Below are 27,171 nucleotides of genomic sequence, written 5' to 3'. Positions count from 1 at the left end.
GCAACCCTGCCTGAGGGGTAATTTGACTCCTCACCAAAAAGTCTCCCCGCATGGCCTCCCAAATGCTGTCTCTCATAGCAGGCCAGGAGCCCATGTGAAAACGTTACCGACGAAGAGTCGCTTCATTTCGTTCTGTGTAGCTCAGTATCACACACAGAACAGACGTCTATGTGTCTACTAGAGCTTGACTCTCTTACGATAACTTTCGCCGTGGGGTGGGCAGCACAAGCGCGGTCGACGTCCGATAACCGATAAGTTAACTGATGACCGAAGCTTGAGCGTCTTCTACCTCCACCCTTCCCCCCCCCCCGACCGAAGCGATTTTCCACTCAAGTGCGAATCCGAATCCTCCACTTCCTGAAACCGACCTTCGACCGCATTATCTCCGACTTTGGTCTTCTAGGAGAAAATACCATCATTCAAGTGACGATGATGCCTTGGACGAGAACCACATCGGAGTCTCCATGATTTGAGACCGACGTCACGCCCGACCCCGACCGTGCCGCGCTCGCAGCGGCGGCGGCGGCGGCGGCGGCGGCAGCATGAGGGGAAGCCATCCGTCTGTTCCCCACCACCAGCGTAGAGGTCGGCGTGTCTGCCTCCTCATTCAGGTTGCCTACACCCATTGCCCTGCCGGTCTTGTCGCATCACACGATACGCCGGTCTGTTCGTTGACCCCAATATTGAAACTCTCCTCCGGACTCACGGAGCGCTTGCGACGCCCGGGCGCCCATAACACAGTATCGGGCGAAAGCGCCCTTCATCATGGGTGTCGCGAGCAAAGTTGGGTGTGAAATTTTTACTGATTCCCATACAACAATCTGCACGAACCACAAAGTTTGTTTCAGTAATGGTATATTCTATTCATCCTATCAGGATGTCTTCTATCTATAGTACAATTTTTTCCGAAACAACAGGCAGCGCATGCTTCGCGTGAAACATCAAACATGATTCGAAGCTTCTGGCGATATGATGCCGCCTCTAGAACACAACATTGACCACCTTGCCGCCTTTGACAACAATTACTCGTCGGCGCTTCTCCCAGTCGTTCTTCTCCCGCAGCCATGTTCGTCCTTCATCGGTCTCTAGAATGCGACTGATAATCCAGTCTTGTTCATCGGTGGTATTCGCGTTGGCTTCGGTTGTCGTGGGCGAAAGTCGTTGCGGGATTGTCACACTGAATCGCAATTTTCCGTTAACTTGAACCGCAACGGTCTGCCCTCCTCGTGCGGACAGCATGTCGGCCTCGGCGGGGGCCAGAAGGGGTGTGGGCCAGTTGCAGTCGAATATACTTGGGATAGCCGCCGTTTCCGAAGCGGCGCCGGCGGAGTTCCTCGTCACCACCGAGCCGTTCAGGATCTCCCAGCACTCGGAGGCAAGAGCCGGAGCAATTGGCGAGAGAAGACGCAGCAGGGACGAAACAGTCAGGTAGAGAACCTCGGGTGAGGTGGGGGTGGATGATACAAGAGCATTGGTTAGCTTGGTCAGGTCGGAAACGACGGTGTTCAGGCCATAGCGATTGGTCTCAATGCAGTTGGTGACGGAACATATGGTTCGATGTGTGGTAAGGAGAGCGGTAGCGTCACCATCAGCCAGGCTTTGTAGGGCCCCGGGAATCGTAAGCGCGTGGCCGGAAGATGCCTTCAAGTCCGATATGTCCAACGCAATTGACGAATAGGACAACGTTTGCTGGGTGTCAGTCACGAGCTTCCAGAGCCGGCCAAACCAGCGCTCCATACCAACAATCTTCGTCTCGTCCCATTCCAGCACCTCGCTGACCGGAGCGGAAAAGAGGACATGGGCGCGAATAGTATCTGCGCCATACTTCAAAGCACACCCCGTCGGGTCGACACCGTTGTGCTTACTTTTCGACATCTTTTCAAAGGATATCGCTGGCGTAACTTGCGTCCCTTTGATAAGTGGTTTATCTGGATTTGACAGGTCCAGCTCCGAAGGAAGGAGGAATTTGCCTGTAGCTGGATCTGAGAATGTCTTGCCATGCACCATTCCCTGTGAAAGGAGGAACTTGAAGGGTTCAAATGGACCCGACACGTTTCCAGCGCGAGCTAACTCTGGGAATAGTTCGGACTGTGAAAGGAACTTGTAGATGAACCGGGCGTATAGAAGGTGCAGGATCGCATGTTCAACGCCGCCAACGTAGACGTCAACCGGTCGCACCACAGACGGCGAAAAGGGCGATTGTTTGTTCTTAGGGTCCAAGAATCGGAGATAGTACCACGAAGAGTCAACAAAAGTATCCATGGTATCCGTGTCTCTCTTGGCCGAGTGACCACAGCTTGGACATTGCGTGTTCACCCAGTCGTGCGATGATTTGAGTGGGTTGCCCTTCTTGCCCTTCAGCCAGTCGCCTTGAATCTTGGGCAGTTTGACGGGAAGCTGGTCTGGCGGGACGGGAACAGGACCGCAACTATCACAATGGATGATGGGAATCGGAGTACCCCAGTAACGCTGTCGGCTTATCAGCCAGTCTCTCAGTCTCCATTGTTCCACAAAGTCCCCGCGGCCGACTTGCTTGAGATCGTTAACGATCTGCTTCTTGGCGTCACTTGAGTGCAGACCCTGGTACTTCCAACACAGGGAATTGAGATAACCTTCCTGCGTGAATGCCTTGGCGTCATTGGACGAAACGACACTGGTGCTAGATTCGTCTTGTTTGCCTTCCCGTCGGGGCCCGATGACAACAGGTATAGACTCTGGGTTCACGTTCTCCTTGAAAAACGCAAGATCTCGAGCATCGTGACCGGGGACTCCCATCACTGCGCCTTCACCGTAGTCACTGAGAACGTAGGGCGCCGCAAAGATAGGTAGCGGCCGAGCAACATGAGGACTTTCCTTATCAATAACATGTAAAGGATGGGAGGCAGTCAGGGTGGTCAATTTGTAGCCAGCTTTCGAATCTGCTGGGAGCGAAGCAGCAGTATCGAGGAACTTCTGCAGCTCAAAGTCCTTCTTTGCGGACTCTAGGACGAGGGGATGATTCAGAGACAAGGCGAGATACTCAACTCCGTAAAGAGTATCTGGTCGCGTTGTGAACACGCCGATATCAGTACTTGCGTCTTGCTTGCCATCAATGGTGACTGGGAACCGGATATTCGCGCCCTGCGATTTTCCTAGCCAGTTTCTCTGCATTGAGAGCACACGTTCCGGCCATTCGCCAGACAAGGAGTCCAGGTCCTTGAGGAGCATCTCCTTGAAAGCTGTGATACGGAAGAACCACTGTTTGAGTTTCAATTTTTCGACCTTCGCGCCGGAGCGCCACGAGCAACCGTTGGCATCAACCTAGTGCCGCGGTCAGTCCAACGGCCATGAGAACTCCTTGTATCTCAGCACCCACCTGCTCATTCGCGAGTACCGTTTTATCCACGGGATCATAGTTCACAACTGCTTCATCCTGATATGCGAGGCCCTTCTCGTAAAGCATTAGGAATATCCGTTGCGTTTGTTCGTAAAATTCCGGTGAGCACGTCGCGAATTCCTGCATGTTCGAGTAAACATCAGTGTTGTTCTCACGGTAGAGAGACGAACATCAGAACGAGGTGGGATATCCCGGTAACCACTCACAGACTCCCAGTTGAAAGAGGTCGATATGCTCCGTAACTGTTCCTTCATCTTAGACATGTTGCTGTTGGTCCATTCCGCCGGGTCTATCCCCCGCTCAATCGCGGCGTTCTCTGCTGGCAGCCCAAATGCATCCCACCCCATTGGATGTAAAACGTCATGTCCTCGCATGCGATAGAACCGAGCCAGCACATCTGAGATGGTATACACTCGCAAATGGCCCATGTGCAAGGTTCCCGACGGATAAGGGAACATAGACAGGACGTAAGACTTAGGCCTCTCTTCCGTTCCTTGGGTATCCCCCGCAGCATTACGTTCAGATCGAGAATCGGCAGAGTCTGCTTGCCATTTTGCCTGCCATTTCTTGTCAAGCGCTAACAAATCGAGCTTTCTAGCGATAGATGCTGCCGATGGCGTGGTGGTTGTCGCATGTCTCGAGGAAATGGAGGAAACGGAGATCGGGTAGGGTTTGGCACAATTCCACGGTCTTTGTCGCAGGACTGACCGTACCTGGCCTGAGCGAAATCGTAGAAGCGCTTGCATTATGCTCGTTTCATCATTCACTTGTTGCAATCCTTACTGTGAGCTAGCGAAAGCCGGCTGCTCTGGGAGACTCTTCGCATCAATCGTCATCGTATCCGCCGGGCGTCGGTTTGGCTTGGCCCGGAACGGCTTAGCTCATGTAGCCCTCCGATGCAGATTGGTTATGCCTGTGATTAGTCATGAGGTCCGATTCATAACTAACTACTTACAGGTACTTGCTACGGAGTATAGAATCTTCAACCACTCCATCATCTTGCCATATTGACATGCTTGCACTTCACCCTTCCCTACGGAGGCTTTCTAGATCCATGCTTCAGACTATCGCCCTCTTCTTTCTCTGCTCAGCTTCATCTTTGCCGCTCTATTTGGGTGAAGACAAACTATCGAAGGACCATCGCCTGCCGAGCAATATATTTACCTTGTACGTTACCACGAGCTGGCTGTAAAGCAAACAGAGAAGTTGATTGAATTGCGTTAAAGGGGGCGGATGGGCTTTGTGCCTATGTACTGTGTAATTATGATCACCTTGGACCTTGGCAATTACTATATTCTCTCAAGTGGACTATTGCAGGTATGCGCCACCAAGAATAGGAATAGGTCTGCAGTGTGGTAAGTATCAAAGTACTATACGATTACGGAGTACTCCAGGCTAGGTAAAGGCATTCAGGAGAAGGTCCAGGTCCACAGGTTCCGAGTCTCCCTTGGATCTTGCTTCAGCTCCCCTGTGCTAATCCAGATCTGGCTTGGAGCAGATTCGATCTCTGAACCATGGATCGGGACAGCATCAAACTTCGATAGAACAACGTGAAACACTCTAGAACTCGTTCACCGTTCTTCCAACTGCTATCCGGACTGTACATCAATCTGTACAGTCTCGCCCTCTCAAATATCCAGTTCAAGTGGGACCATAGAAAAGAAAGAAGGGGGGATGACGAGAGAGTTTCAGTAGGTACAAGGCTCGAATGACGACCACAGGGGCCAATATAAGGATTGACGGCGGCGGAAAGAGATCTCGAGATCTGGAACATCCCCTGGTTTTGAGTACACAGTGTGAGTACGAATATGTTAGTGCTGGAGTATGTACAATTGCACGCACACCATAAGTTACATATTAGTTGGCGAGGCGATGACGAAGAAGCTTGCTTTGATGGTGCCTGAGGATCGTCCCGCAACCGGGACTTCTGTCTGGATCGAGATTCCATCTAGCGGCTAAGTTACTACTCGTAGTACTCAGAGTAAGTACGGAGTACTCTAGTACCTACTCATAACTTACAGTACATCTTCTCCTCAGTCCTCAGTCTCCTCACCCTCCTCTTCCTCCTCCTCCTCCCCAAAACATCCCCCTCCTTCCAAGTACCTCTCTCCTCTCTATTTATGAACATCCCCCATATTGGCTAGATCCATCACATTCTGTTTTTCCGATCGAACTCTGCGAAAGATGGATCCCAAGATCTGCCATCCGTGGATTCAGGGTTCTTTGTGCCGTCCGGTCGTCGTCTTCGTCCTTTATGAACAACCCCACTGTCATCCTCGGGCGCCGCGGTAATATGAGTAATAAGCAAACTTTGGTACCTCATCCTCACTACTTCGGTTGACAGACTCCACTTGGGATGAGTTGGCAAGCTTAGGGAGAAAACGCCAGAAAGGATCCGTGGCTCCGACGACCGACAACGGTACTGTACGTTTTCTGCCAAGTGCCAATTGCCCCTGACGATTATTATTGGGCTAGCTGGGAACAAAAAAGACCAAGATATTTCTCTCCACTGCCAATGAAACCTTCTGGAATCGCTGGCCTCCTTTTTTTTTTTTTGTTTTTTTCTCTCGCCCACGACAACTTGCTACTAAGTACTAGTGTTTTCTGCGGTGGAGCAGTTGGACTCAGGCCCTCGAGGTCTGCCACGCTAGCACGATTACTCCCTCCACGATTTGGACTCGTCACATTACAATCGATGCCCTCGTGGAGATTGATGAGAGGCTAAGCCGCCCCATCCTCTCCCCGCCTGTGATCGAGTCGTACGGCATACAACTTGGTACTGTAGGGCCTAGATTACGTTCAGCGTGCAGTACAGAATATGCATATGCACCTCTTATGATATGTACTGTACATACGACCAAGCGGACCTTGCATTTCCAGTGAATCATGGCCAACCGACCGACTTGCGTCTTCCGTGCCCACAGTCGACTTTAAATGGTGCCTGCTTCTCACTCCACTTCGCAATCTTCGAACTCCTGGTCTGAGTTCATTCAACTCTGGTTCGAGGGGTGGAAGGCGGATATTCTTAGATCAACGCGAAGCGAAATGACCTCGGCCAGGCCTGAATCTCGATCGCAGCAGAGCACAAATCCGTACTTGATGACGATAGCTGGATGTACTTTCCCGAACACATGTTGATCTGCGACCACATTTGTCTTGGATCCGAACGGCGAAGAATGTTTGGAGCCGGGAGACTATCAAGATTCGAGAGAAACCGTACGGAGTACTTACTGGATGTTGGAACTGTCCATCGGGCCAGACCCTCTCCCACCCTTTCTCCCTGGCGGCCATCCCGCGCCATCCCGCTAGCTGTCCGTCCCCCTCGCAAGTTTTGAGGCGACCATGGGCGGAGCAGGTAGGCCATTGTCTGCCCAAAGGGAAGCCGGAAAAAGCGACGAGCTGCAGGCTGCAGGCCCATCCCTTTCGACCACCAATCGTGCGGTTTCAAATGGCGCTCTAGAGCGTGCAGTCTGCATGACCCCCCTGGATCGAGTATCCCTGTCCCCCTCCACCGAAGCCAAAGAGGGGTGGAAAGACAAGTCTCTTCATCTCTCTTCATCTATTGATCTCATCCATGGTTCACCGCCGCTGGGAACCCGGACTCCGGGGCGTTTAAATATTACGGCTTAGTCCGGCCTGGTCGTTTCAGATTGTGGTCCCCTTTCCTCCAGTCCTCCTTCCTTTCGTCGCTCTTTTCGAATCGTTCTTTGATTATTTTCCTGGTCTCGGGTTAGACACTCTTTTACTATTCCAGTTGTTATTCTCTCGTTAATATCGCGCCCCGCCCTTATTAAGCTGGCTCCATTGGGGGTCTTGACTCGCTCTCGCTAATCCAACTCCGGGCATTTTTTCGGTCGGATCCACTCTCCCTTGGCTGTAGTGCCCCGGTGGACAGCTTAGTTACGCTCCCTTAAACCATCACGTCGTCGTTTCTGTGTCGAGACATTCTTCATTGCATCATAAAATTCTATAGACCACAACAAACATCAACGGGACCATCGCCGGCAACTGCGGGTTGTCAATCGCTCCATCGAGCGGTCCGTTTGTGTGGTCGCTTGGTGCCCCAAACCGAGCTGATGATCGAAGATCATCTTTAATCTCCATTCTTCGCCATCTCCAGTCCCAGTCCCCCCCAGTCGGGCGTGGGCGTTTTCTCTTTTCTGTTCTTCGATCTACGTTTCTTGTTTCTTGTGAACTCCTTGTCGTCAATTATACCACCAGCCTTACCGGGTCGCCGCCCGCAGGTTTACTCGACAGCCCGACCAAAATAACTGGTGTATAGTGATAATAATGAACTAATTTGCACAACATGCGCTCGACTGGACCTTCAACGAGTCTCCCAGCACGGAGAGCTCTCCACGAGCGCAGTCCGTCCCAGACGAACGAGTCCTCCCCACCTGCGTCCCTCCGAGCCACGAGTGACAAACACGCCGGCCAGGAAGAACACGATGTGTATTCAGCTACGCCGTATCCGACCAAACCGGAGCAGATTCTCCTCCCGCGGCCTGGAAAAGGACATGAATTTATCCCGGATTCCCGATTCCATGTCGACGAAGCACCGGATCATTATGCTGGGAATACCTCAACGGAGTTAAGCCAAATTGCCGACAGCAGCTTTTTCCAACGGACCGCCAGTGACCCTTGGGATTTATCCTCGACGTTCGATGCCGCAAACACTCCATCGCAAGTATGGGAAGACGATCCGTTGTCGAGCAAGTCATCATTCCCCGATCTTTTGCCTCCAGAAGACAAACCCACCGGCCTCAAGTCCGATTCAGCTTCTATTGCCGCTTATTCAGATGAGGAACCGAATACATTACCCCAGGTCCCTCCAACAATCAAGCCCGTGATGTCACGGACCTCATCGCGTCACCCATCTGGCCCGGAAACCCTTGGCTCAAGCCATTCTAGCCCGAACGTGGTTCCTATTGGACCTCCATCTAGCCCGAACTTCGTGGCCCTCGACAACTCAAGTTTGAACTTTGTGCGACTTGGTGCCTCTTCAAATCCAGGCTCGGTTACTCGATCTAACTCCTTATCGTCTTTAAATTCCTTGGGAACGGTCATCAGGTATATCGGAGCGGCTCAGTGGACTCACGGTTCATCCTCCGAACACTCGAGCTCGCTTTCGCGTTCACGCTCACAATCATTCCGGTCCAATCCCTCCAATCAGGTGCACCCAGTTCAATCAAACTCAACGCTTCCACGCGGGCGAAGCCATTCTCGCTCTCTCACGTCCTCATCGCGGAGCGGGCCTAATTCCGATATTCAGGCGATCGTCGACAGCGGGGTTTTCTTGCAGTATCCGACAATACGCGCTCCTTCATCGTCAAGCTCAAGGGTCGATGTATCTACTTCCGAGGTTGTCGCGGAGCCCACCCCTCCGGAACCTACGACTGATTTCTCTTCGGATCGCTTCAAAACTCATTTGTCGACAGTGACATCTCGATGGTCAGCAGAGTGCGATTCGAACTATGCTGAAGGATCTAGCAACAACTCTCTAGCAGAGCCTAGACGGCCTTCTCCAGCCCTGGTCCGCCCAAAGCCAACGTCTTCATCTGTGTGGCTTGTGAATGAAGTGGAGGACTCGGACGGCGACGAACAGCATGACGATGTCGCAAACTTGCCAGCGCGCCCCTCGAACCCAGCGGTGCCCAGCAGCCTCTCGTCCGGATCTAGATCCCGTCGAAGCAGTATGCGAAGCACCAAGCGGCCGGGAACAAGTTCGACCATCCATAACATTTTGCCCAACTGGGCTAGGATGTATTATGCGCGCTCCGAAGCGCAGCCTGCTCATTCGGGTTTACCCACGGTGGAGGGAAGTCGCCCACCATCCTTACGGCCAGCTACAGCGAGTACAAATGGCGCTCTTTACCGCATGCCTACGGCTCACAGCCATACTCGAACAATGACTAGTGACCTACGAAGCGTACGGTGGGAGGCACCACCGAGCGATCCCCGCGACCCTCGAAGCCATTGGGTAAAAGATCCAGAACTTGAAAGAAGGGACACCCGCAATCGGCTGCGCAGCAGCTGGTCGCCACACCTGTTGCCTGATCGACGTGCGACGGGCCCACGGAAGGGCACGCGCGGAGCTCCATCCCTCGACTCTAGGATGGAACCTCTATTCGGTCGGCGAAACATTCAAGTCTGGTCATTTTGTGTTGGGTTCATCTTCCCTCTTGGTAAGTATCAGCCCTGGTATCTACGCAGCTTGACTGGAACGTGTGCTTACTCTGCGCTCGTTAGCCTGGCTGATCGCCTCATTCCTCCCTTTACCGAAACAACCGGAAATGGTTATGCAGGAGGACCCCGAGTCCCAACTGGAAACAAGCCTACGCATGCGATTATTCGACCTGCAGAGAAGACGCTACGAAAATGCCCGATGGTGGAGAAAGCTCAACCGGTGGATGAACCCTTTGGGATTAGTAATCGTCACCATTGTGGTAAGTGCTGCATAAGCCGTGCTCTTGCTCCCTCAACTAACAACATGGCAGATCACTTTAGCAGTTGTCGGTACAACAGTGGGGTTCTAGGGTTGATTGAAATCCCGAGCCCCCTGTTCTATGTTCTTTGCAAGTCCATCGCGCTTGCAGCTTCTGCCTGATTAGGGCGCCGAGGTACATCGGCTGCCTTGGCGCTCCCTGCGCAGGCCATGCCTGCGCCTGCATTGCATTGTGTATGCTCGAATTGACTTTCGCATCACAATGCTTGGAGTCGACTCTTTTTACCTGTTTATACCCCTTCATACGCCTTGATTTCACTTGAGCGCCGCCTGCTCGATGCGCCTGCAATTATACTCGCATTCAGCTTTCTTTGCCCCACGGCTGCTTGGTATATCATATTTACATATCACTCTCGACACGACTGCCATGACGTGATGTTTATAATGTTTCTCGATATTTCTTTTTTCTGAAGATCAGTCTCATATTTCCTCGACAAATGGGTGTTGGTCCTCTTTATGTCTATCCGCACTATACCGAAACCGTCTATCTGGTCAAGTTCATTGGGGTTATTCGATTATCTGCAAAGTGCATGCATAGCGTTGGAATTATCTGGGATTTCACGACACACGACGGATATATGTTACTGTTCTTTCTTTCATTTGTCTATTTTGATGTCGCCCATCTCGATACCTGAGTGCTGATGAGAATGATTTCTCTGCGGGCTCGAGTTGGGATTCACGGACTATATAGGAAAATCAACACATAGGTAGATATATATGACACGATGGTTATATCAGACGATGGTGCTTAAGTAGATCATCTAGATGGTAGGCGAGCTCTTGGATAACGGATACGGAGAAGGTTACTCAGCTTGTACAGTGACAGGTCACGGACACTATGCCATGGCACAAGAAACCAATCAACTAGACTCCAAAACGTCACATATCAAGTTGCGTCGCTCAATACTGATACAAAAAGACCCGAGATGGATCTGCGCAACCACGAGCGCCGGGAGCCAAAACACAAAATCTAAAGTTACAAAGTAAGTTCTAAATGAGGGCGATAGTCCTTGTCTATCACGCAGTCGGCGCTGAATCAGCTGCGGTGGCCAACTTACCCAGCCCCGCCCATCCAGCCCGCCCATAAGTCACCGGCCCTTGAATGGCCACGCGATGAAGAATCCATCTGACTGCATTAAATTCGCACTGGAGTGCAAGTGACACAGAAGAGAACATAACGAAAGGGAAGGCGACGACCATGTAAAGGGAGCCATGGATGACCCATCCATACAATGCATTCCCACCTCCCAAGGGTATAGAAGGATCCTGGAAATCAGGGAAGCTTACGCCCGATCTTGCTCTCGACGGCGACTTTCAGCTCTTCGCCCGTGGGCATAGTGACGACACTGCCGCGTCTGCGACGGGACTCGATCTCGGCCATGATCTCCTGGACGGCGTCATCGAATTCCTGCATGGCGTCGCTGGGGAGACCGAGGGTTGGCGGTTGTTGCAGCGACTCGGTGCTGGCCGTGCGGGGGCCGTGTGGCGGGCGACTGGTGCCGCGGGCTTTGAGCTTCTTGATGAGGATCGCCCCGGCGGGGCTGGCGAAGAAGACGATCGAGAGAAGATTGCTGACGATGCCGTAAAAGTAGACGCTGCGCCAGACGGCGACCGAGGTGCCGAAGGAGAGGAAGATGAAGGGCATCACCGTGAAGGACATGGTAATCTGAGTGACGAGCCAGCTCATAACATCATAATAGCGCTTGTAGGGCCCAGGCTTGCTGCCATCGGGAGTGAGGAAGAAGGGCCGGACATGACGGCGGAATTCTGGGGTTCGATCAGTATAAAAGTTCCCGCAGTAGGTGAAGAATCTGGGCTCTTACTTTTAGCGACGGTCTGAATGATGGAGCCTAGAACGAAGGTCATGTAGTAACCGGGGTAGAAGCCGTGCCAGAATGCGCTGGTGGTGAAAGTGGCCATGCTGGCGCGGAATCCAGGCTTCTTGCCCTTAGGAGTGACGCGCAGGTAGACGTAGTTCCGCAGCCAGTGGTTAGTGTTCTTGTTCCAGCTGCCTAGGTAGCCGTGGGAGTTCTGGGCTGTCTCGAGACTCCAGGGATCAACGTTCTCGAGCCGGTTCCAGAAGACCGTGCCCGACTTAGGGTCGAAGCCATTGTATCCCATTCCAGAGAGGATGCAGGCACCCTCTGTCAGCGACCAGACGCCATAGTACTTGCATCGGGCGGCAAAGCCGACCATGTGCATTATGAAGACCCGTCTGAGGAAGGAGTAATTCATGTAGCCCTCTCTGAGTAAGGTATCTTGGTTGTACAAGGAGCCTAATTGCAGGAAGACCAGAATCCAGACCAAGCCAACTATAGCTTTCTTCGTAGCAGGCGTGCCGCTTCTGGGGATCTTTCGCTTCTTCCGGGTCGGGGGCACCTTGGACGGATCGGTTCCAGGAGGTACATCAAACAGAGTCGTGTCAATCCAGCGGCGGTAGTCGACATAATCGAAAGCCGGGCCAGCGAAAAGAGATGGGAAGAAGAGCACATACCCCAGATAATCCAGAACCCTCGGGAACTGAGTGATCGCGGCATACTTCTGGGCATCGGAGAGCTGGCTTTGCGGCAACCGACCATCATGAACGTTCCAGCAAAACGCGGAAAGCTTCATGACCAGGACCATCTGAGCGCCTGTAATATCCACGACCTGCGCATCGTCGAGAATTTGGCGATAGATGTGATTGATGGACATGTGGCCCATCAGAAAGACGAAACCGATCCATGGCATCAATGATCCATCGATGTAGTAGGCGATCAGGTAGATACCAGCGGAGCTATAGGCCAACGTGCGGAGACCATCCCACAAATCGAAGAGGCCAACAATGTAGAATAGCGATACGGCGATGATGAAAACATTCTTCTTCCAGGGTTGAGCATCGGGAATTCGCTTCAACAGGCCGGCCAAAGGATATGAGAGGAGGAATGACGCAATGAGCTTGACTGTGCCGAGGGAACCAAACAACCGCGGAATCAGCACTGCGCGCAAGCACAATAGAGTAGAAACATACGCTCATCAATGGAAGCTCCTGTTGCCCTTGCGGGATAGTCGAACACTGGCGCCAACGGGGGGTCAGTCTACCAGAAGCTATGGGGGAAAAAGTTGGCGGAGAGCGACATACGGAGATCTATAAAGGGCAACATAATGTTGCAGGTGGAATAGAGGGAATAACTGAGTAGTTGTAGGATAATGGGGATTAATGCTAGTTAATAGAAAGGAAATGAGAGATGCATGAGTGCGGTGAACAACAACATCGAGAAGAAGGAGAAGAAGAAAGGGAAAAAGAAAAGAGAGAAAAAAAAGCCACCGAAAAGTGTTGAGATGCGAAAAACATCACATGGGCAGGCATCGTCATCTGTTTTCCTCCCGCTACTTGGCATCGTCTTCTTTCTTCCCTTTCTCCTCCATCTCCACTCCACTTCCGTGTCAACAACCCGTCCCCATTTCCACCCCAACGTCTTTCTGTCTTTCTTGTCGCTCACGCGCGCCCCTATTTGCTATTTGCATCGTCCTTGATGTCGCCAATTTCTTCTGGTTCTGATCCCTGAGTTTCATCTTTGCACTCCCTCCTCTTTCCCCACTTTCCCCATCCCAACCACTTCCGGTCGCCGAACATGGACGTTGTTGCCGCGGTCTCGGGATACATCTCCAAGATGGTCACCGCAGGCGACTCTTCGGCTTCGGGCCCTTCGTCCTCGGCCAAGATGAAGATCTTGCTCCTTGACAGTGAGACAGTGGGACTTGCGCGGATCGTGTCGAATAGACACCGTATGTGCTAACGGCTCTGGAATAGGTCCCCATTGTCTCCACCGCCATTACTCAATCCGCACTGTTGAACCATGAAGTCTATCTGATTGATCGGCTCGATAATGCTTCTCGCGAACGAATGCGACATTTACGATGCCTGTGCTTCGTACGACCATCCCCCACCTCGATCCAATTCCTGATCGACGAGCTCCGCGAACCGAAGTACGGGGAGTACTATATTTACCTCAGCAATATCATCCGCAAATCGTCACTCGAGAGGCTTGCCGAAGCTGACTCTCACGAAGTCGTTCGCCTGGTCCAGGAGCACTTCGCAGATTTCCTCGTGATCAACCCGGATCTGTGCTCCTTGAACCTGGGATACCCCCAGCAGCGGTTATGGGGCCAGTCGCCAGATTTGTGGAACCCCGATGCCCTACAGAGAGCTACCGAAGGCGTCATTGCGATCTTATTATCCCTGAAAAAGAACCCGTTGATTCGTTACGAAAAGAACAGCTTGTTGGCCAAGAAGCTGGCCACTGAGGTCCGCTACCAGTTGACCCAAGAGGAACAGCTATTCAATTTTCGCAAGACGGATACGCCGCCGATACTATTGATCTTGGACCGTCGAGATGATCCCATCACCCCGCTACTCACACAATGGACTTACCAGGCCATGGTGCATGAATTGATGGGCATTCACAATGGTCGAGTGGATCTGAGAGACGTGCCCGAGATCCGACCGGAGCTGCGGGAAATCGTTCTTTCTCAAGACCAGGATCCGTTCTTCAAGAAGAATATGTATCAGAATTTCGGCGATCTGGGCCAGAACATTAAAGAATACGTCGAGCAATATCAGGCGAAGACGCACAGCACAATGAACATCGAGTCGATTGCAGACATGAAACGTTTTGTTGAAGACTATCCCGAATTCCGCAAGCTTTCCGGGAATGTTAGCAAGCATGTTACCTTGGTTGGCGAGCTGAGTAGGCGCGTGGGGGAAGAGGATCTTCTTGACGTGAGTGAGTTGGAACAGAGTTTGGCTTGTAATGACAACCACGCGAATGACCTCAAGGTATGCATCAAGATGGTTACATCTGAAATGGCCTAGCACCCAAGGACACCCGGTTGACCACATATTTACAGAATCTCCAAAGGGTAATACAATTACCAAAGGTGTCAGCTGAGAGCAAGTTACGCTTAGTGGCATTGTATGCCATACGGTACGAAAAGCAGCCCAACAATGCTCTTCCAATTCTCCTTGACCTTCTGGTCACTGCGGGCGATGTTCCTTCGTACAAAGTCAACATCATCCCCAAATTACTCGCTTATCACCATTCCTTGCAGGCGCCTCCGGTCGCTGGTGGCTTCTCAGACTTGTTCGAGTCCACCTCCTTGTTCTCTGGTGCACGAGATCGCTTCAAGGGACTCAAAGGCGTAGAGAACGTCTACACGCAACATTCTCCGCGCTTAGAAGCCACTCTTCAGAACCTGATCAAAGGTCGATTGCGGGAACTCCAGTACCCCTTTCTCGAGGGTGGGGGCCATACCCGAGACAAGCCTCAGGACATAATAATCTTCATGGTTGGTGGCGCAACCTACGAAGAAGCCAAAATGGTCGCCCAAGTCAACGCTAGCTCGCCTGGCGTGCGGGTGGTTCTGGGTGGCACAGCCATTCACAACAGCACAAGTTTCCTGGAAGAAGTTGATGATGCTGTGAGCGGTTGGCCCGAGCCCGGGCCCTCGACTGCCGCTGGACGGTTGCAGAGGGCGATCGGGCATTAGGTATATCCAGGGGGGCTCCATTATTAATATATCTTTTATTCTTCATCTGTTGCATGCATGCTCCTTTGCGCTTCGTACCGTCAGTTTGGACTCTGCGAATCTCGCTATCAAGGTCGCGGCGGCTGTGCAGCTGAGCGGGGCTGTACTGACATGAGGCGCAATCACTAAGAGTAAGACTATTGTAGGTATTTACAAAGCTTGCATAGGGTAATGTGAATCATATGACATCGGGATATTAGCCAACATCATCGATCACTTTGAGGGTACAGTTGTAGCGTCGTTAGAAGGGGCTATCCAAAGCATTAGTCCGAAGCGCGAGAAGCATGCTTAATCATCTCGACAGCCTGCATGAAAACACAATCAGGAACAGGAGAAGGAGAGAGACAGAGAGGGTATATATGTATTATGTCTAAAGAAACAGTTCTCCTTATACAGAAGCTGAATCACGGGAAGCGTTTATCCATCTATTTATTCACTGTGTGCTCCTATCCTCCGATCGCTTGGCGTTTCATTCATGAGCGTTCATAACACAGGTCTCTTTGGCGTGCCAGATCCGACGCTTTTTGGCCACATCCGCACCGAACGTATCGGTGATGATACCATCGACGTCATGGAAGGCGGCTTGCGCCGCCGCCGCCGAATGGGCCTCGCCTCCAGGCTCCGACGTGGGCGCCAGGAGCCGAAGCTCCTCTACGGTTGCGCCGAACTCATACTCGCCCCGGCAAAGAGCCGTGACGCCGACGGTGGCGGTCGTGCTTTCCCCGCCACTAAGAACAGGGAGTACCTGCTGCAGCATGCCAGTCCAGGCGAGCCGCCGTGAGAGGTCCAGGGCCACGTTGCTGGGCTGGTGGCGGAGACTGGGCTGCAGCCGCAGGAGTGGGTGCAGGGGTCTGTTCGAGCGGTTGAGAACCGTGACGGTGAGGTTCAGCAGCTCGTCCGTTCGGACGTCGTACTTGGAGTTCCCAGTGCGCACGGCCGCGGTACTGGTGGACTCATCCGGCAGCAAGGGTTCCAGGGCGTAGGTCACGCCGATATCGTCAGATCGGAAGGCGTCGACCATGCGGGCGTTGAAACGGAGGTTGCGAAGGTCGACGATCCCAACGCGTCCGCCGGCTTTCTCTTTCCAGTGTCCGGATACCCGGCGGAGGAGCTCTTCGCGATACCAGAATGCTTCGCGGGAGGCCGCCTCGGCGTCGAAGGAAAGCTTGTGGGCGCTGACGACGAACTGACGCTTCATGCCCGTGTTCAGTATGGGGATTGATGCGTGGGGGTTTTCTAGATGCACCCGAGGAAGTACGAGAACGAAGCGAGATGTTTGACCCGGTTGAAGTTCTCCATGCACAGTATACTGGCCCTCCGAGTCAGCAGAAACGTCGTGGGTTGCAACCTGCTCAGACTCCACAGGCTGCTCCTGGACCTTCAAGGACACGGACAAAGGGTTGGGCCAGGCATTGCGCAGGTCTAGTAGGCAGATGCAGTGATCAGGTCCGTACTTGCCGTGGGCAAGATGGGACAGGACCGGTGAGATAGCACCGGAATCAAGAGATTGGCTATCCTCAGCTTCGCCTTCCACAATACCATTCTTACGATTCCACCAGGCAAAATCACTACTGAGTGGTAAGATATCACACCGTGCGATCTCAACACTGGCATTGACCGTAGCAGTAAGTGGGACAAACAGTTGGCGGGTATAGAAGACATCGGGCAAACCGCCGTCCGACATACCAAGGTACGAATAATCGATTTGAACGGTAGTGTCCTGCAAGCCGGGCTTTCCGATGATTTCGATGGTAAATGTAGCACTTTGACCTGCCGGGATCGAGTAGTCTTCAGGATTCGAACCTTGTCGGCGCCAGCGCAGCGCAGGTCTGGTAAGGTTCAATTCCAGCTCATAGATTTCAACAGGAAGGAGGTCTTTGTTGCCAAGCGCTGACTGCACCTGTCTGGTTGTGGAGTCCTGGAAAGTGAATAAGATGAAATTAAGCGGGCACGGTGACGTATTGCGAAGCGTAATGTCGAAGGAGCTGAGTTCGCCTTCGAGTACCATGATTGCGGACTGAGAAAGAGACAACGACTCAATTGCTAGAGATGGTTGTTTACCAATGACTTTGACTTCGCAGGCCGAAGTGTCAGGGCCCTTCTTGGGTATTGTTTTACCGTCTCTGGCGGTGGTCGAACTCCAGGACAGAGGACGATCCACCGCAGGCTTCTTAGCAGCAAGCCCTGTGCGTTTGAACTTCACTTCTGTCTCTGGCTTCCATAATGACTGAAAGATTGGGAACCTGCGCTCCCTGCAGTGCCTAACCTTGACAATGCAGCCGGTAATGTTGAGCGCACCTTCTTCAAGGGCTTGCCCATAGACAGTGATTTTTTGCAAGGAAAGAGGAGGTACGAGCACCCACTCTGCCACAGCATCCAAAGGCACGCCATCACCATCCAGGCTAAGCTTCTCGATTTCTAGCTCGAAGTCATAGGGGTTCTGAAGCGAGACTCGGAATGCCGCATATTCACCCGCAACCATCAGAACCTCAGAAGCCTTAGTATTTGCCTTCGCGAAGGGATTATAGAGGAACGGATCCTTGGCTGACTTTTCGCGATCCGCTGCGACAGCATCCAGATCTGTTTTAGAGTGACGAACAGGTCGTCTAGGATCTGGGAGGGGCAAAAGCTCAACACCCCGTACCAAGAAGTCATCCCAATATTCCGCTTCCAGCTCGGGTGCGCCTAATTTTTTGGCCGCGCCAACAGTTCTTTTGATATTATTCAAGAGCCGAATCTGCTCATCACGAGACAGGCAAGGCGGGTTGAGTTGGGTCTCTGCCAGCATCAGGTCTCCTCGAATGGTTTGAAGAAGTTCGACTGTGAAACGAAGCACACCATCAAAATCTGGAAGTGCCTCACATGAGCTGATAGCTGCCTTAAGAACATCAATCTTAAGATTGAGATCCCCATACTGATCCAGGTTAGCATGCCGGAAAGACCGTTCGACAATAGCAGCCACGGAATCATAGTCGGGGAAAGCATCGTTGGTACTAAGAGTAGATGATCGTCTTTTTTCCCATTCGCAATACGACGATGGCTGCACGCCATATGTGTCCCCTATGACAGCGAGTAGCGAACGCATACTTTCTTCCATGTTTCCCGGTCCAAGGTCAAGAGCGTTGATGTCAAACGCAGTGTCAGTCAAAGACGCCAACCCAGCTGCAGGATGGACCCCCACTTCTGCTGCGCCAATCTTACGCGCTTGCACGAGGGTGGGGATCATAAGCGAAAGAAGCTCTCGTAGCAGAAACGCCTTCTTTCGTGGTAGATCGAGAATATTTAAGACGGAGATCACACCCACAGTGATAGGTATAGCATCAGTGGGAGGCAGATCTGACCCAGGGGATAGAGGTAATGCGCGGAAAAGGAAGTTTGCAATCTCAGACTTCCGAAGCATATTGAGCCCACGGGGCCGCTCCGGGCGGAGTAACGGCACCAGAGGCTCGTTTGTGACGATATTCTTCAGGGCTACATCGTCCAAAGCACCATCCCGAATTCGGGCGGCAGCCAATAACCTTGCCAGACGAACGACGGTCTCAGAATAGACTAGCTGAGGCAATGGTTCATTGGTGATGTTAGCGGCGCGGTTATAGAGATTCAGTATATTGTTCGAAAGGTCTGGGAGTAGGTTGGACAGGTTTTGGAGAGATATGATCCGGTTTCCTGCGGAGGACGAGCCCGAGTCGAAGGTAGTGTTGTATGACAGCTTCGATGACTTGTCGGAGACAGGGTAGCATACAGGTGGTATCTTTTCGGCGTAAGTGACAAACAATCAGCGGCAAAATTCATACCAAGTGACATACCTGAAAATCCATCCCAGCCCAAGCGAGCATCAGCAGACAGAGAAGAATGGATTCCAGCGCTTTGGCATGCCACACATAGTCACTACTGGCTCTTGCATTGGATGCAGCCTCGACAAGTTCTTTGAGAGCATCAGGCCATCTGCCTGCCTGGAGAAATAATGTTCCAACAACCACACCTATACGCCCTTTGATGCGGTTTTTTGTTCGGTCTGTTGCGCTCATGCCGCTTACCGACATGCGATCACGACTGTGCTCTTTTGACGATGGGAGCGAATGTGGCTTGCTTATCGAGTTGGAGCGGTTGGCCAGTTGAATTGACCGGGTTATTTCGTCGAATGTAGTAGGCGTCTCATGGTCACCGGGAGCAGGCGAACCTTGATTAGAGCCCCGGCGCGACTCTGATGCACCGTTGGGATTGGATGGTAGCTGCGCAGGCATCGTCATCCGATGAAATAGGCGATCTGTTGGGCGTGGGCGGATGTCGGGCCCTCGATGTGGACCCCAAGATGATGCTCTCGGGGAATTGATGGTAGGAATACTTTGAATGGTCTTGGCGAACTCATCTAATTCGGATAGGAGCAAGGATGTTATGTCGCATAATACCGTTTTCATTGTGGTAGCCTTAGACGCTTCAGGTCGCGGCACCCATGAAACATTATCTGGGCCATTAAACAATTTCTCCACGCCATCATAGTCAAATATCAGAAGCTGGTGTACCAAGGCCCTCAGGTTGGTCTGCTTTAGTGTTTCCAGTTCCTGTCGAAGTTGCTCCAGTTCGCTTGGCTCTGGGGGCCGATCGACCGCTGAGGTTTTCTCCCCGTTCTTTGTATCTTCACTGAGCTCTGCTCCATCGGCAATCGCAATTACCACCAAAGGCTCACGGAATATCTCGAAGGGAAACAATTCCAAGTGGGACGTGGGCGGTACGGAATATGTGAGATCATAAAGAATCATTCCAGTAGGGAACGCCAGCGGGGAGAACATGTCTATTGATAGAAATTAGCCGTTTAGTGTGATTCTCGTTTATTGCTATGGGGAGGGAGTGCAATCACTTGGGGCGCTATAGCAATCAATGTGTGAACATACTTCGATTTGGGCGCGCATCGGGACTGATATCACCCAAGCGGACAACATTCTCGGCTTGGAGTCTTGCAGCAAAGCTCAGGAACCGGGATCGCCTGATTTTGCCAATGGGCAGCAGAAGGGCCCTCAGACGCACAGGCGCAATGGGAGAGAGAGGATCGACCCCCATTATGTCGTCCGGATACGGTCGACGCAGTCGCGTTGTGCTCAAGACTGCTGCTTCCAAGCACGGCGGGCAGGCGGGCAGGCGGGCAGACGGCCAAACGGCCGGAAGTCATACGAAGCGCTATGCACGACGCAATGGTTAGTAATTGGTAGGTACGAAGGAAGGTACTGGTCAAGATATCGCTGGTTTGGCTCCCTGTAATTCTGTAATTATAGTCTTGGGTTATCTTGACCAAGGAAACGATAGTATGCATCGAAGCATGACCGACAACAGGTGAACAACAACCCCGGAAATGATGAATGGTCGGAGTGTTGACCGCCCGCCCCTCTCCCCCTGCTGACATAAGGTATGACTAACCTATCAGCTGCCTCAGTTCAGTCAGATAAGAAACAACTTGGAACCGCTCCCTGATAAACGGTTTAACTCCGCGGTTGTCTCCGTCATTTACCATTTACCTCCAGTCGCCATCGGACTCGGTTACAGTCAGACAGGGATCCCTGCTCCCGATTCCCTAAACTCTTCCCCTTTTCCTCTTTTCCCTGTGCGCTCTGTGCTGTTTATAGCTCTCTTTCTTTGTTTGAAACAAGCTTTTATACGCTGGTGCCTGCGTTGCCATGGAATGAAGGATCTTCTGCGTTGTTGTCTTTCTTTTGCCCAGGTTTCAGCCACCACGGATATCAATCGACCTCAAGTCGTCCAACAACTTGATCCTCCTCGGAATCTCTGTTGCATCCGTTTGAAGATAATCACTTTTGCAGGTTCTCATCCTTAATCATCGGGTCGTTCGCCCGTGATATTCTTCCTGTCAGCCTGCGAAGATGGCGCAGAAGATCGATTTCAATGCGCTCAGAGCGCGCACGTTGGGATCCGGGAATGATGAAGAGGCGGTTACAGTGGACACAAGGGGTTTGATCTCGAAGGTTCTTGCACGATACTCAGGCAAATGGTAATATTTCCCAAAATGACTTGGACTCGAGGGATTATCGCTGATGTCATACGAACAGGACTGTTCTGCGCGAAATGATACAGAATGCCGCGGATGCGAATGCCAGGAAAGTCACTATCAAATTCGAGACTATACCTTCAACCACGGTACCCTTGCCTCCAGCTCCCGATGAGAACACCCTGATCAAGCATACGATCTCCCATCATACGCTCAAACGCCTCCTCATATCGAACAACGGTCTTCCTTTTAGTGAAAAGGATTGGTCAAGGCTGAAGCGTATTGCTGACGGAAATCCCGATGAAACTAAAATTGGAGCATTTGGCGTCGGCTTCTACAGTGTCTTCGACGATTGTGAGGAGCCTTTTGTATCATCCGGAAAGGAAGCAATGGCCTTCTATTGGAAAGGAAACGCACTTTTTACACGCCGATTACAGCTGAACGAAGACGCCAATCCCGAGACCACGTTCGTTCTGGACTATCGCAATGACTCCACCCCAATCCCTTCGCTGATGCAGTTATGCCAGTTCTTATCCAGTAGTCTTACTTTTGTCAGCCTCGAAGGTATAGAGCTGTGGCTAGACGACTGGAAAGTGCTGCAACTTTCCAAAAAGACAGCCCCAAGTGTTGACCTTGTCATTCCAAGAGACATCGACACAAAGACGCCTCACGGACTGATGAAAATCCAGTCGGTTACTCGGGAGGTTGCCCAGGTTGACGCTGAGTGGATGCGAGTTGTCGAATGGAAACCAAATGCAAGCATTTTCAGCGAGGGCCTCCGTGATACTACAGGCTCGTTACGCACCTTCTTCTCACGACTCACCGGCCAAAAAACCTCGGAAAAGCCGTTGAAGACCGAAGTCAATGACAATACAAGCGACATCAGCGAGATGATCAAGACCTCAAAGGCATCTGTCTTCCTTCACATCAACACTGCTAGTATTCAAGCGTCTGTCAGTCAATCATTGAGTAGTGAACTTGAAAGAGCAACTCGGAAACCACCGCCGAAGAAATCGACAATCGCTATCTTGACACCTTCATATGATACTACTTTAGCCTCCAGAGCGTCCGGCCTGGAGTCGGAAATTCTTGCCTCTATACTTCCTTCGAAAGATGGAAGGATCTTCATAGGTTTCCCTACCCATCAAACAACAGGCCTCAACGCTCATATATCGGCACCTTCTGTGATTCCCACGGTCGAGAGGGAGAGTATCGATCTCAACACTCGATATATTAGCAAGTGGAACCTTGAAATGCTACGGGCGGCCGGCATTGTCTGTCGTATTGCTTGGACTGCGGAGATGGCATCCATAAAATCCAGGATACACCCCGGAAAGAACGATTCCAACTCAACCAAGATCCGCAAAGATGATATAGGCGATATTCTCCCCGAGGCCATCCATACCGCAAATCAATTTGTATTTCGTGATTCGACCCCATCCTCAGTGCTGGGGCAGACAATAGAGGACGCATTCTGGACGTGCAACAAAAGCTCCTCGATTGAAGTTCTGTCAACATGCGGTGTAATTCAGAGCCATCAAGCACGCATAGCTCCCAAGGATCTCAGTTTCATGGATTCGATTCCAGTTTTGCCAGATGCTTTCGTGACAGGTGCTAAAGATTTTGTCAAGAAATTGACAGACTTTGGCCTGGTGACTGACATCACTGTGTCCGACATCAAGAAAGAGTTGGAGCGCACTACGTTGCGCTCTAGTCAAGTCAACGAGTTTCTTGCCTGGCTCAGTCGGAAGGCTGTTGCGGGTCAGCTCGATACTTATTCCGTTCAAAGTATCCTTAGTGTTGCAGTAGCAAGCGACGAAGAGAGCGCCGACTCACAGGGCAAATTGATTGTCTTTGCGGGTATCGCCAGCTTTCTGAATCCGCAAAGAATACCAGCAAGCTTGCCCTTGCCACCATCAGTGGCACCATTTAAATTCACAAAGAATCTTGGGAACAGAGAGCTGGAGGCAATGGGATGGACAGAATTACAGGTTGTCACCTGGATCCTTTGGTTGGTTGAGAATGCTGGCAATCGAAATATACTCCCAGCAGCTCATGATATCACTCAGAATCCGTCATTCTCCGGGCAGGTTCTTCCAGTAATATCGAAGCAATGGGAGTACTTTAGTCCGACATCGAAGCAAACAGTGAGCAATGTGCTGCAATCGAAGACCATTATTCCAACCAAGCTGGGGATGAAGACTCCACCCGAAACATATTTTTCTTCTGTTCGACTGTTCGATGATTTACCTGTTATCCATGGTCTTAATGGTGTCAAGGAGAAGTTTTTGGCATCATTAGGAGTTCGTAAAACAGTTGAACTCGGAGTTATTTTTGAACGTCTTCTGAACTCATCTGAGTCCTCGGACTCAGGGAACAGCAGCGAGCGGAGGTGGAGCCATGTCGATTTGATACGCTATCTAGCATCCGTTCAAGCAGACATACCTTCGAAGGATATCAAGAGGCTTAAGGATACGAGCCTCTGCCCAGCTGAATACCACGATGGGCAGACTTCTAATGAATCCAAGCGCGCTGAGACAACGCGCTACAAGATATGCGAATTGTTTGAGCCTAAAGATTCACTTCGGGCGCTTGGATTGCCAATCATTCAGTGGCCCGGAAAGTATCTACCTAGCAGCAATGAGGGTAAATTTTTATCTATGCTTGGCTTGAGGGCTTCTCCATCCGCCGCAGACTTAGTTGATACTATGGCGAGAGCAGCCTCAGAGAAGAACTGGAGTTTGCACACAAGAGCCATGTCATACTATATCGCTGAGTATCATACAAGCGGCTATGCTATCTTTGACTGTGGCGCAATCAAGGTTCCATTCCTACCTGTCGAAGGGTCGGACACTTTAAGCACCCCTGGGAAATGTTTTACTGAAGAGGGTGCTACACTATTTGGCTTTCAGATTCTCCGAAAGGATCTTCATCCGCATGCCTCGAAGTTTGGAGTAAAGGAGCATCCTGCTTTGAGCGATTGTCTAGATTGTCTTATGCGCCTGCCGCCATCTAACAAAAGAGACGCCCGGGTGGTATTCAAGTACCTTGCCGGAAGGGTATCGGAGCTCAGATCCCGGGACATCGATCGTGTTAGCAATGCTCAGATTGTGCCCGTCTCGACTGCTCATGACTCAATGGACAACAAGTCTTCTGTGCGTCACGTGGCGCCCAAGCTCTGTTACCTGGGAGAAGGCGAGGATTACAAGGACATATTTGATTTCGTCGATTTCGATCAGGAGGCCAATCTATTTCTTATGGCAGTCGGTTCCAAGCGTGAGCCAACGAAAACAGAGCTTGCGCATATGCTAGTAAGAGAGCCCGCAAGAGTATCGGCAACTTTTCAAAGTGCAGATAAGTATCTCAAGTTGCTTAGAACGCTTGCAGAGCATCTCCCGGTGCTCAAGAAAGATCGAGAATTGTTCCTGGAGATGAAAAGATCCGCGTTCCTTCTATCCAGCAGAGACATAACGTCTCTGGCTCAGGCGAATGTCAGCAATGATGCCGCGGGCTCAGAAGACGAAGACGAAGAACAGAGCATTAAGGAGTGGACTTTGACCGTCGCCAAGGATGCAGTGGTTGTGGATGACTTTCAAAGTTTCAATTTGTTCAAGGAACATGTTTTGGCCGCTCCACAAGAAGAGCTTCTAGAGAACTTCTACCTTTCTTTGGGAGCAGTGCCGCTGAGCAGCCTGGTCGAAGAGCGCGCTCATTGGGGTGCAGTGGCAGCTGATCAGAGTCCAGCAGCTAAATTACAAAAGTTGATTCACGAACGCACGAGACTCTTCCTGCATGACCAATCGTCGGATTCCATACGACACGATGTGCGCTGGCTCGAAAAACATCTACAAGTCCAGGTGGTACAATCCATTTCCCTCACTCGATCTCTGAAGGGACGGCGTATATCTCATACTCAGAAGCGAAGTGCAATCATCACCCAGCAGCCATCGCGGAACTGGATGTTGTGGATATGCCCGGGCAGATACGATCTTTATGAAATAAGTCAGGCTCTGGTGCATCTCATTCTTGCTAGACCGAAGCTTCATTCGACTCTGACCCTGGAAATGCTCCTAAAGACCGATCTCCTGGAGTTGAAAGCTCGCGGGTACAATGTCGAACGTATTCTCAAGCAGAAGGCCCAAGAAGCAAGGGTGGCAGAAGACAGGCGACAGAAGCAGCTTGAGGAGGAACGACACCGCTTGCAGGAAAGAGAAGCCGCCTGGGCTCAAGGCCAGACTCAGGTGCAGAGCCAGAGTCAGACACGCTCGCACACAACGGAAGATGAGCGGCAGCTTATGCCAGGCGACTTCCCCGATTCTCCCTCGAGCAGAAATTCTTCCCGTGATTTGCAGGTTGACAGGTCGGATCAGGCTCAAAACCAGAAGCCGCGCGGGTTTCTGGCCAATTTGACCAAGCGGTTTGGGCTTGAGGGTAACCGGTCGCCTTGGAATGCCCTCAACGGGGAGTCTTCGAACACGCCAGTCCCTGGACCCTCTGAAAATGCTACACCTCCTCCACCTTACTCCGTCCAAGATCCACAGCAAAAGTCTCGTCCGGAAGCACCGGTCGCTGCCAACTCTCCTCATCGCCTGCAATCCGAATTGCTTTCGGCGGTTCAGGCGTGTCGACCCCATGGTTCGTCCGATGTCTATACCCGACCACAAACGAATCAGGTTACAGAAACCAAGTCCTACTGCGATGAGAAACCAAGCCATGATCTTGAATTTGTGGCTACTCTTGCTTGTGGCATCCATGTGCTATTTGTCAAAACCCTTCCCGACCGATCGGCTTTCCTGGCAAAGAATAGTCTTGGAATCAACGTTTTCGCATCCCTGCTGATCGACTGTGCTGATGTCTTTTCACTACGCTTCGACATCATCAGCGTCTTTTATGACCCGGGAAAGACCATTGCTTTCAATCGGGCCGGTAGCATTTTTTGCAACTACTTCTTCTTCCAGCAGCTGCACGAGAAGCAGCTACTCCAGAACTCTGCTGGCACTCGATCCGAAGCACTGATTTATTGGTGGGTGATCTTGTGCCATGAACTGGCGCATAATCTTGTCGAGGATCACAGTTCCGCACACAGTTTCTACACGTGAGTTCATTCCGTCCTCGGTCTCAGGAAGATATTCCCAGGAACTAACAATGGCGCAGTGAAGGATTCGTTGCGCAGTACTTCCCTAAAGTTGCGGCCAAGCTTGTGATCCCCAGTGAGGGAAATTGAAACCTCGAGCGGATGTTGATGATGAATTGGCATTGGTCGCCTCGTTGGTTAAGTCTTTGTTGAGTTGAGTTTAGACAGACATGATGATGATGGTGGTGTCTGCTTTAGAGCATGCTATCATGGGATTCGTCCGGCATAGAGTAAGCGTCAGATGATTTACTTTACTTTACGTCTATAATATAGCTCTAGCTAGTGTCGAGTACTCGAGTCCAATCCAGAGGATGCAGGGCGTTTTCAGTGGTTGGTTTTATGGTTATCATGTATGTACATTTGTGGTGGCTAGGGATAGATAGACCTATGCATATATTTTAATACTATGTATGTACAAGTGGCGGCGATGAAGTTCGGACCGAAGAAGATCTTAAAGTTTTCCTCCGGTACTTTCAGGAACCGAGCGGGTGTTTTCCGTACGGACTGTACTGTACAAGTACAACTGTACTACGGACTACTAGCGTTGCCACTCTCGGAGTGGCGGATTCTGCATCTTTTCCCGATCTTCG

At 51.5% G+C, this 27,171-nt stretch overlaps 8 protein-coding genes across 8 annotated transcripts; 3 read left to right on the top strand and 5 right to left on the bottom strand.

Moving 5' to 3' along the window:
* Positions 1 to 419: 419 nt before the first annotated feature.
* On the bottom strand, positions 420 to 764 carry BO86DRAFT_401041 (uncharacterized protein; the record flags this gene model as incomplete). Its single annotated transcript, XM_025673746.1, has 2 exons — positions 420 to 616; positions 707 to 764. 2 exons carry the CDS (start codon positions 762 to 764, stop codon positions 420 to 422), a joined length of 255 nt encoding a protein of 84 aa, XP_025526162.1.
* Positions 707 to 4,211, bottom strand: BO86DRAFT_411024 (leucine--tRNA ligase NAM2). Its single transcript, XM_025674548.1, has 3 exons — positions 3,583 to 4,211; positions 3,356 to 3,496; positions 707 to 3,300 (listed from the first exon to the last, which is right to left on the bottom strand). The coding sequence occupies exons 1-3, from the start codon at positions 4,120 to 4,122 to the stop codon at positions 982 to 984; spliced, it is 3,000 nt and encodes a 999-aa protein (XP_025526161.1). The 5' UTR covers positions 4,123 to 4,211; the 3' UTR covers positions 707 to 981.
* Positions 4,212 to 6,251: 2,040 nt separating this feature from the next.
* BO86DRAFT_131385 (uncharacterized protein) lies at positions 6,252 to 7,310 on the bottom strand. Its single transcript, XM_025666105.1, has one exon. The coding sequence runs from the start codon at positions 6,933 to 6,935 to the stop codon at positions 6,402 to 6,404; it is 534 nt and encodes a 177-aa protein (XP_025526160.1). The 5' UTR covers positions 6,936 to 7,310; the 3' UTR covers positions 6,252 to 6,401.
* A 375-nt stretch (positions 7,311 to 7,685) lies between these two features.
* BO86DRAFT_401039 (putative serine-rich protein) lies at positions 7,686 to 9,912 on the top strand (the record flags this gene model as incomplete). Its single annotated transcript, XM_025673745.1, has 3 exons — positions 7,686 to 9,561; positions 9,626 to 9,822; positions 9,874 to 9,912. 3 exons carry the CDS (start codon positions 7,686 to 7,688, stop codon positions 9,910 to 9,912), a joined length of 2,112 nt encoding a protein of 703 aa, XP_025526159.1.
* A 750-nt stretch (positions 9,913 to 10,662) lies between these two features.
* Positions 10,663 to 13,182, bottom strand: BO86DRAFT_390457 (lysophospholipid acyltransferase). The gene is made up of 4 exons (XM_025672393.1): positions 13,003 to 13,182; positions 12,892 to 12,936; positions 11,705 to 12,823; positions 10,663 to 11,648 (listed from the first exon to the last, which is right to left on the bottom strand). The coding sequence occupies exons 1-4, from the start codon at positions 13,022 to 13,024 to the stop codon at positions 11,155 to 11,157; spliced, it is 1,680 nt and encodes a 559-aa protein (XP_025526158.1). The 5' UTR covers positions 13,025 to 13,182; the 3' UTR covers positions 10,663 to 11,154.
* Positions 13,183 to 13,294: 112 nt separating this feature from the next.
* BO86DRAFT_390456 (Sec1 family protein) lies at positions 13,295 to 15,641 on the top strand. Its single transcript, XM_025672392.1, has 3 exons — positions 13,295 to 13,615; positions 13,675 to 14,700; positions 14,772 to 15,641. The coding sequence occupies exons 1-3, from the start codon at positions 13,496 to 13,498 to the stop codon at positions 15,408 to 15,410; spliced, it is 1,785 nt and encodes a 594-aa protein (XP_025526157.1). The 5' UTR covers positions 13,295 to 13,495; the 3' UTR covers positions 15,411 to 15,641.
* A 277-nt stretch (positions 15,642 to 15,918) lies between these two features.
* On the bottom strand, positions 15,919 to 20,763 carry BO86DRAFT_365289 (TRAPPII-specific subunit TRS120; the record flags this gene model as incomplete). The annotated part of the gene is made up of 3 exons (XM_025670050.1): positions 20,342 to 20,763; positions 19,256 to 20,241; positions 15,919 to 19,200 (listed from the first exon to the last, which is right to left on the bottom strand). Exons 1-3 carry the CDS (start codon positions 20,505 to 20,507, stop codon positions 15,919 to 15,921), a joined length of 4,434 nt encoding a protein of 1,477 aa, XP_025526156.1. The 5' UTR covers positions 20,508 to 20,763.
* Positions 20,764 to 20,941: 178 nt separating this feature from the next.
* BO86DRAFT_411018 (histidine kinase-like ATPase domain-containing protein) lies at positions 20,942 to 26,946 on the top strand. Its single transcript, XM_025674547.1, has 3 exons — positions 20,942 to 21,450; positions 21,509 to 26,542; positions 26,602 to 26,946. The coding sequence occupies exons 1-3, from the start codon at positions 21,323 to 21,325 to the stop codon at positions 26,669 to 26,671; spliced, it is 5,232 nt and encodes a 1,743-aa protein (XP_025526155.1). The 5' UTR covers positions 20,942 to 21,322; the 3' UTR covers positions 26,672 to 26,946.
* The last annotated feature ends 225 nt before the right edge of the window (positions 26,947 to 27,171 follow it).

Source organism: Aspergillus japonicus (genome assembly GCF_003184785.1).
Source record: "Aspergillus japonicus CBS 114.51 unplaced genomic scaffold BO86scaffold_36, whole genome shotgun sequence".
Classification (NCBI taxonomy): Eukaryota; Fungi; Ascomycota; class Eurotiomycetes; order Eurotiales; family Aspergillaceae; genus Aspergillus; species Aspergillus japonicus.
Note: the sequence above shows the minus strand (reverse complement) of the source record. Positions and strands in the feature narration are given on the sequence as shown.

Bases quoted from the DNA above. Each gene is read 5' to 3' on its own strand.
- BO86DRAFT_390456 (XM_025672392.1), top strand. From the start codon at position 13,496: ATGGACGTTGTTGCCGCGGTCTCGGGATACATCTCCAAGATGGTCACC. The intron at 13,616-13,674 runs GTGGGACTTGCG...GCTCTGGAATAG, and splicing joins TGCTCCTTGACAGTGAGACA to GTCCCCATTGTCTCCACCGC. The intron at 14,701-14,771 runs GTATGCATCAAG...ACATATTTACAG, and splicing joins ACCACGCGAATGACCTCAAG to AATCTCCAAAGGGTAATACA.
- BO86DRAFT_390457 (XM_025672393.1), bottom strand. From the start codon at position 13,024: ATGTTGCCCTTTATAGATCTCC. The intron at 12,937-13,002 runs GTATGTCGCTCT...CGTTGGCGCCAG, and splicing joins GTTGCCCTTTATAGATCTCC to TGTTCGACTATCCCGCAAGG. The intron at 12,824-12,891 runs GTATGTTTCTAC...CCCTCGGCACAG, and splicing joins AGGAGCTTCCATTGATGAGC to TCAAGCTCATTGCGTCATTC.
- BO86DRAFT_411024 (XM_025674548.1), bottom strand. From the start codon at position 4,122: ATGCAAGCGCTTCTACGATTTCGCTCAGGCCAGGTACGGTCAGTCCTG. The intron at 3,497-3,582 runs GTGAGTGGTTAC...TCGAACATGCAG, and splicing joins CCTCTTTCAACTGGGAGTCT to GAATTCGCGACGTGCTCACC. The intron at 3,301-3,355 runs GTGGGTGCTGAG...CCGCGGCACTAG, and splicing joins CGGTACTCGCGAATGAGCAG to GTTGATGCCAACGGTTGCTC.
- BO86DRAFT_131385 (XM_025666105.1), bottom strand. From the start codon at position 6,935: ATGAAGAGAGATGAAGAGACTTGTCTTTCCACCCCTCTTTGGCTTCGG.
- BO86DRAFT_411018 (XM_025674547.1), top strand. From the start codon at position 21,323: ATGGCGCAGAAGATCGATTTCAATGCGCTCAGAGCGCGCACGTTGGGA. The intron at 21,451-21,508 runs GTAATATTTCCC...TCATACGAACAG, and splicing joins GCACGATACTCAGGCAAATG to GACTGTTCTGCGCGAAATGA. The intron at 26,543-26,601 runs GTGAGTTCATTC...ACAATGGCGCAG, and splicing joins TCCGCACACAGTTTCTACAC to TGAAGGATTCGTTGCGCAGT.